The sequence below is a fragment of the Aphis gossypii genome, chromosome 1, assembly GCF_020184175.1.
Source record: "Aphis gossypii isolate Hap1 chromosome 1, ASM2018417v2, whole genome shotgun sequence".
NCBI classification, from domain to species: domain Eukaryota; kingdom Metazoa; phylum Arthropoda; class Insecta; order Hemiptera; family Aphididae; genus Aphis; species Aphis gossypii.
This window is the reverse complement of record NC_065530.1, coordinates 88967889-88976199: the sequence shown is the minus strand read 5'-3', so window position 1 is coordinate 88976199 and position 8311 is coordinate 88967889. Positions and strand designations below refer to the sequence as shown.

Below are 8311 nucleotides of genomic sequence, written 5' to 3'. Positions count from 1 at the left end.
TTTGAAGAAAAATGTATGGAGAACCTTGTACCAAATTTTCAAAACTTAGTTATAAAAGAAAAAAATTTCATGATTTTTCAACTTCAAAATTACTTGCAAATTTTCGCGTTTTCGACAGATTTCGTAAAAATTTGAACTAAAAACGCTTATAAAAAAAAATTGTGACTAACGATTTTTAATTTTTTTTAGCTACATTAAAAACAACTCATAAGGAACCTTGTATTAAATTTTCAAAACTTTTTGGTCATCCAAAAATTTTTTATCGACACTTAAAAAAAAATTTCTCAAAAAAAACGAAAATTTCAGTGATCTATAAATAACTCAAAAAAAGTCAAAATTTTTTGAAAATTTAACTATATACAGATACTACTGACATTATCATTTGGTAAAAATTTCAAGTATTTTCAGTGATTAGTTTTTGAATTACAACAATAAAAAAAAATCGATTTGGTCGAAAACTGGTTTTGCGTAAAAATTGCCGTTTTTCAGTCATTTTTTTTTTGTTTTTCTCGATTTTTTTGAAAACTATTGGAAAATGTTAACTTTTTACCTCTATAATGCACCAAGGATATTCACTTTTACATCGGAAACCACCCCCATAGTTTGAAATTGGAGCATTATTTCGACTAGTTATGCTGTACACAGACAAAAAAAAAAAAACAAAAAAAAAAAAAAAAAAAAAAAACATACATCATTGTAAAATCAATACATTCTTCACTCCGTTCAGAATCTAAAAACAATAACTATTATAGTATACCTAGTATAATAATTTATTAATATTTGGTTACATTAAAGCAAAATATATATATGCATTTAATATATATTATATATTATGTCAAGTACTTATGCAGTCCAAAACAAAAAATATATTTTTAAATTTAAATTTATTATTTAATTCAAACCTCAATATTTTGTAGTCGTTCATTCAATTTTTTTCGAACCAATTGTTGTCTACGAGAATTTGACAATTCTAATAATGGTTTCTTTGGCCTAAGGAAAACAAATGATAGGTAAACATGGTCGTGAATTGCTTATATTTTTAAATATTTATATTAGGTATGTTGGTACCTATGTACTCATAGCGTAAAACCCAATAGCGTAAAATTATTAATACAATTAGAATTTGTACAAACGAAAATAATAATTTAATGTCATGTATTATATCGAATTGTACATATAATTTAAATAATAAATAACTGTAAGTAGTACTTACATCGTATGAGTATGACTGTAAGAGTAGGTATTATAATTATAAATAAATGTATTAGATAATAATAAGCATTACAGTCATGTACTATGACACTAATGCAATTGAATTCCTATTTCCTAGTGCAATATGTCATGTGTAATAATTTATTTAATAGGTTTTAATATGCTTATGCATAGTATCATAATACTATAAGTAATACATTGTATTAATATTATTCTATTAAATCTATAATCTATTACACGGTCTTAGATTAATTATACTTATCATAATTAAAATTCAACAGTCATCACTCATCGATGATGTACAATTAAGTATTTCACATATATAATTTGAATCGCGGAAAAAAAAGTCCAGGTAAAAAAAGTCCCGGAAAAAAAAGTCCCGGTAAAAAAGTCCCGGTAAAAAAAGTCCCACACTAGGAAAAAAAAGTCCCGATAAATATATAAATACATAAAAAGTCATATAATATCATAAAAAATGTTAATTACTTACTTAAATCACATATTAAAATATATAGTTTAATTTAATTTAATACAAAGTCCCGATAAAAATGAATGAAAATATATCAAAATTTAAGTATAAATAATAAATATGGTAAAATTGTATTGAAAAATACATTAAAGTCACATAAAAAGTCATATAATAAAATAATAAAATGTAATACAGTAATAAATAGTCAATAATAAATAAGTCAAATAGTCAATAATAAATACATTTAAGGTACCTATATAATTATAATAATAATGCTATAAAATGTAATATTATAATTAGGTACACCTCTTCCTTATATTATGGCTTACGGCTGTAAAGAAATCTAATACACCGATATTGCCTGCTTGTATTTGTATACATATATGTAAATTATGTATAATTATTATTATAAATTTTGCAGACGTTTTTCTACTGTCCGAGTTTGCCCTAGTTTTTTAACAGTTTTCTAATCTCCTAGCATCTAAAGCTAATTTTGCTTCATCTGCGGAAATTTCCATTTTTATTTTTTTAATTAATTTCCAAATAGTTGGATGCTTATGTCCACAAAGTTTTGAAAATCGGTTATTCCATCCTTCTGTCATATTATTTGTTCGATGCCCCCCTACTAAAGTGGCATTATGTACATTCCACGAGGAAGGTGAAAATATAGGTGGAATTTTTCGAAAATGCAAGGTAGAAGCTGAACCTACGCGCCTATAGGTACCATTTACATAATAAGAATCAAAATAAGTTAAAAGGTCTTCTGCATCTGGAGGCATTATTTCTTTTAGACATGTCATTCCGTCCAGTACTTTATCGTGTGGTAGGAAAGCTAATCCATCTATCATGCCGCAATATTTTCGAAAATTATTATCTTCTTTATAAATACCAGACAAACCAAGTTAATTCGATTAATATTAAGTCGATTAATATAGGTAGATAACAAATTTATTTTATTTTATACCTACCTGGCTACCTATACATCACACACTACAACAAGTACAAAGTACAACTGTACAACTGCAGTATAAGAATAAGTATTTTGGTAAATTTTCCAATAAACTTTTTTTTCTATTATTTATTACTTATTATAGTAGATGACAAATATATAATATGTACAAGCATTTTATTCATTACACTTACACACTAAAATACAACTGACTTTTTTTTTCGGGACTTTTTTTTCCTAGTGTGGGACTTTTTTTACCGGGACTTTTTTACCGGAACTTTTTTTTCCGGGACTTTTTTTACCGGGACTTTTTTTTCCGATTACCATATAATTTCGGATTCAAACATTTGAAACTATCAGCTGATTAATAATTGTGTTAATTTTATGTCGCATATCGCATATTTTTCGGGTTTTTCCGTGGACCGTGTTGTTGTTGTTACTATTGCCATACTTATCTATGTTACTTGCTCCGTCTGTATAGTGTGTGTGTCTGTGTAGTGCGTGGACTAGACTGTAGTGTACTGTTTTATTCTGTGGTGTACTACTGTAGTAGTATAGTCAGCCAGTCACGACAGTCACGTAGTCTTTTCTTTTACTCAATACTCGAATAGTCGTTGTCGATTTCGGATTTACGTTTGATGCATACACGTGTAAACTAATGATTTTGCTTTTACATAATTGTGTTATATTAGTGTATTTAATATTTATCTATAGTATTTGGTATTAGTGTGTAAAACTAACTGTTAACTATATACAAACTTCTTGTAGTTAGCCACGGCTTTCTAACATTGACTCTAAAGTGCTCTCTAATTCATTCTAAAGAAACTAATTGCTATGGCTGATTTACGGTACGTATTTTATTTGTTATTATGATAATATTTATTTTGTGAGGTGAATATAAGGAGGATTTAAATTTTCTAATGGATCATACATTGGCGGCTATTACGTGTCTAAATAGGTGCTCAAACAGTAAGCACCCTTTTCATAATAATATTTCGGTATTCGGTAGTTGTGGGTTGTAGCCATCAGATCTCGGACATCCAGACCCTAGAATAAACTATAATCACAACCAAGTATAATCACAACAATGTTGGTTTTTTTTTAAACAAATTAGGATTTAAAGTTCAGTACTCTGTGCTCTGAAATCACGCAATATCTAAATCTAGTTCAGCGGCCACGCGAATATTTCGATTTTTTTGGGAAACTTATGTATACATAAAGAGATCAACGAGATTAAAACGTTGATGCTATCATAAATTGCCGGAAATGATTAGTTTTAAAGTTGTAGACTAATTTAATATTTTGATCTAGTTTAGCGGCCACATAAATTTTTAACTTTACCTTAGAGCCGAGGAGCGCAGTGACGAAGTGCCGCAAAACGTGTAATCGCTGTCTATCACTATTTTATAATTTCAAAACAAAACCAATCATTTCCGACAATTTATTTTTACACTATCGTTTTAAACTCATTGAAAAAATAATTAAAAAATTCGTTATAAGAGCTGTTAAATAGTGCGTAGCGCATGAGTAAAACACCGAAAATCGTGAACTTCGCCAAGTCCAACTTTTTATAACTAATCATTTCCGAAAATTTATATTTGCATCATTTATTTGATCTCGTTAAAATTCATACCTAGTTTTCAGAAAACAAAATCGAAAAATTAGCGTGGCCATTAAACTAGATTTGTGCCATATTATTGTTATAACTTTTAGTTTTTTTTCGGGTTAGCCAAAAATTTGTACCGAAGAATTAGTTTTTTTTAATAAAACACTAGTTTTATTTTTGGAGGCCACCTCTGCAGGTACCTATAGTAATTTTAAATGGTTCTAGACGTTAAGTGTACTTTTATTAGCTAGGTACATGCATGTATAATCATAATTAATATGATATGAGTTTTATTTTGTTATTTTAGTAAATATTTGATTGTGGATTTCCCTGATGGGAGCCATGTTATCCCTAAGAAATGGATTAAAACAAATACTGATGGGGAAACAACATGTTTTTTTCCAAGCGTGAAATGTGAAAAAACCTTTTGTAAAATGTCTAAAAATATGATTACTCCTGATAAGAAGCATTGGGGCATTTGTCAAATTATCAAAATTGCAGGCTCAAGTGGTAAGTATTTTAAAATAAATTTAAATTATAGATTTAATTTCCATAATTACAATAATACAATTTTTTATAAAGTTATAATAATTTGATGCCATACCTTACAAATATGATTTTCATTACCTAAATAAATATGTTTGGTTATATTTCAAGATATTATTCCAGTCTTTAACTAGGTACAATTATATTGTCTAATGTCTAATATTAATTTAGAATTATTAATTCAATTTCAGATTCCTATGATAGAGCAGTTGAAAAATTAAAAGATTTAGTGTCATACAACTTATCAGAAGTATGTACTGATAAAGAAGAATTTTATAAGTCCCAGAGAAAATTAAGGGCTAAAAAAAAAATATTTTCCAGTGAAGATGACCTTTCTGATTCAGGTAAAAATAATAATATTTGTCTAAATTAATTTATCTTTAATAGGATGTCACACCTGCATTGTCTCTGTCTTACAAATGTACAACATAACACAAAACTGTTTTCTGTAACAATAATTGTCCCACACAAAAGTTATATATAACTATAGTAATATATTACTATAGTAATCATTAGTAAGACAGAGACAACACATTCGGATGTGACATTTTCTTAATATTATTTACCTAATTAGTAATTGTTTTCAATATTTTATTCAGCATCAACATTTCACTCTAAAATTACTAAAATTAAAAAAAAAAATGATGGTAAAAATATTTGTACTTTTCCAACACCTCCAAAGAGCTCAAGTACAAACATATCTCAAAACTACAAAATAAAAACAATGAGTAATAACTTTTAAAATTGTAGTTTGAATTTTGTTTTTCATTGATAGTAGCTTTTAGCTGGTAACTAATTTTTATTTTTATTTTTATTAGCTACTTTGAGACCTTCTAATTCAAAAAACCTAGGAAATCATGACAAGTCATTGAAGTTTGATTATAAACATGATAAGCTGAACATAAACACTGTCCAAAAGTCTATAGGTATCTAAAATATACTTTTGTGTTTAAATAGTTAATCTATTAGTAGTTTTAACCTAATTTTGTTTTCCTATATATAATGTTAAAAAATATAGGTAATGAGAGCCCTTTACTTTTTGAAAGTGATTCTGATGCTACAAATATTTCAACGCCCCAGAAAATACAAACTGTTATTAATGAAAAACCAGAGATAATTGGAGAAGGTATTTCTGTTGAAAGTAGTTCAAGTATGTAGAGATTGGCATGTTTTCTATGCATTTTTAAATATTTTTAATACTGAAAATTGTGTTTATTTAAATCACAGAAACTTCATGTTTTCCATCTCAAAGTTATGATAGAGAACTGATAAATTCTGAATACACAAGTCTAAGAGTACCAAATAATACAGGTAAATATTAATTTAACTTTTAGCTACTTGTAAAATATTCTATTTGCTGTAAGTTGATCCACCTATGTGTATCCATACTAAGCCGCCGGACCATTTAGACCCTTCCCCCCTAGTCAGAGACCGGTGGTCTGCACGGCCGCGACCCGTTTTCATTGAGCGAGTAGGTCAACATAATATGATAAATTGAGTATAGTTTTGGTTGAGTTAGAAAAATTAATATTTATATATTTTTCCTGAATTACCTTTTATTAGTATTTTATTGTTAGTAAATTACTTAATTTATACTTTCTAGAATTGATTGTTAAAGAAATATTAAAGGGACAAACAATTATTTTGCAAAAACTTGATCAAATTATGGAATCCCAAATTAGCATTACAATGGAACATACAAATTCTTCAAACAATATACTAAGTACTGACAACTTGTTTTCTAAAAAATTCAAAGATATGTTTCCGATGACTAACAACAATGAAATATTGAAAGTGGAAAACTCATTAAATGACCATGATTTCTACCAATATGTAGTAAGATCATACCAATTAATTAAGTAATATGTACATAATATGATATTTGTGTTATTAAACATAATTTTTATTTAGGGCTTAATATCTACTACCTAGCTTTTTAGGTACCTATAAATATTTTATTAAAATAGTTAAAACTGTTTTTGGTTTGTTATACTTATTCTATGACAGTTATAAATAATAATTTAATAGTGTTCTGTGCCAAACCAATTATTTGTATGCAATTATTTTATAATATTAATTTTTAATTATAGGCACAACGATTACAGTTTACTGGTGGTATGTGTTTGCAACAATTTGTGACACGTGTCATGGATACATTATTTTCTGGATCAATTTTTGTCGCATTAAACTTCAGTGGTAGAAAAAAGAAACGAGGCGATCCAGAAAAACTTGGCTTTTCCAAGCTTACGCTATATCGTTTAATATGTCATGGTAATTTTCTTTGTTAAGTGCTATTAAAGTAGTGTAAAAGTTTAGCTTAGTAAAAATGCTTATTGTTCAAATATGATATCTGTTTACAGATGTGTGTTTTAAGAAATTTCCACATACAAACCAAGACAAAATTGACTTTCATTTAAAAAGTTGGATAAGGCATTCAAAAGAAAGATTTGAACGAGGTATTAACACTGTGATGCCCTGCAATTCTTTCACAAATGGATAATTAAAAAAAATTATATGAAAATTAAAATTTAAAATATAGTTTTAAAATATGAATGTTGAATTAGTTTTTATTTTTAAATTTATGTCACAACTTTAATTAAGCAAACTGCACCAAGTGGGTCGCCAAAAGACAGTAATGCACAGATTCAATATTGACATACGTTTCGGGGTTTTAAAATATTAGATTAATATTAAAATTTTTTAATTAAAATTTTTATTAAAATGAAACATAAAAATAGGATAATCGAAAATTATTAATAAAAATAAAAATTTTAAAAGGAACAATTAGAGATAAACTGAAAGGAATTGTATAGATTTATAGAACATTAAGTATTTAAGCATGTATAATAATATATATATATATATATATGATGTATAATAATACAATTGGTTTTTAACAATTATATAATAATTACCTACTCATAATTTGAAATAAATAAAATTGTAAAGATGAAGACAATTTCCAAATCTGTATTTTTGCAGTGTATTCTATAATTACAATTTTAAAATAATATTTACATGAAAGATAAGTAATAATCTATAGAGCCTTTGCATGTAAATGATTAAAAAAATTAGGAAATACCTATATGTGACAAATAATTGGAGTCCAACTGGTGATTTAATGGTGTCCTATTGGTGATTTACTGGAGTCCAGCTAGTATTTGGGTGGAGTCCTTATGTAATTCAAAATTGGATTCCCAAATGGGAAAGTGGTAGGAAACCTGGAGGTGAGTATTGGGATTAGCCAGGGACGCCTTAAGGAATCTCTAGATACCCATAATGGAGTCCAGCTGGAATTATGCAGGAATCCTGGTGCTGTTAGGGTAGGAGATATTGTTTAATATTTTAATTGTTCCTAATTTTTAAAATATTAGATATATTTATTATTTATTAAAAGGACGCTACCCATGCATTTGTAGTCTCCGTCTTACACACACCCGATATAGCAAAATTTCGTTCACTAGTTTTAATAGTGTGCTGTTAGTTTTGATATTAGATTAAATTGACCTATTATCAAAATTTTAGGTAA

The 8311-nt window shown here is 27.3% G+C and overlaps 1 protein-coding gene across 1 annotated transcript; it reads left to right on the top strand.

Annotated features, from left to right (window-relative positions):
- The first annotated feature begins 4670 nt into the window (after positions 1-4670).
- LOC114131275 (uncharacterized) lies at positions 4671-7282 on the top strand. The gene is made up of 9 exons (XM_027996453.2): positions 4671-4746; positions 4974-5126; positions 5382-5510; positions 5601-5708; positions 5801-5932; positions 6010-6093; positions 6386-6618; positions 6873-7053; positions 7143-7282. Exons 1-9 carry the CDS (start codon positions 4671-4673, stop codon positions 7280-7282), a joined length of 1236 nt encoding a protein of 411 aa, XP_027852254.2.
- The last annotated feature ends 1029 nt before the right edge of the window (positions 7283-8311 follow it).

What these genes read in the sequence shown, in the direction of transcription:
- LOC114131275 (XM_027996453.2), top strand. Translation starts at nt 4,671, where the DNA reads ATGTCTAAAAATATGATTACTCCTGATAAGAAGCATTGGGGCATTTGT. An exon ending in CACTGTCCAAAAGTCTATAG is followed by an intron (nt 5,709 to 5,800) that starts GTATCTAAAATA and finishes TAAAAAATATAG; the next exon opens with GTAATGAGAGCCCTTTACTT. An exon ending in ATGATTTCTACCAATATGTA is followed by an intron (nt 6,619 to 6,872) that starts GTAAGATCATAC and finishes TTTTAATTATAG; the next exon opens with GCACAACGATTACAGTTTAC.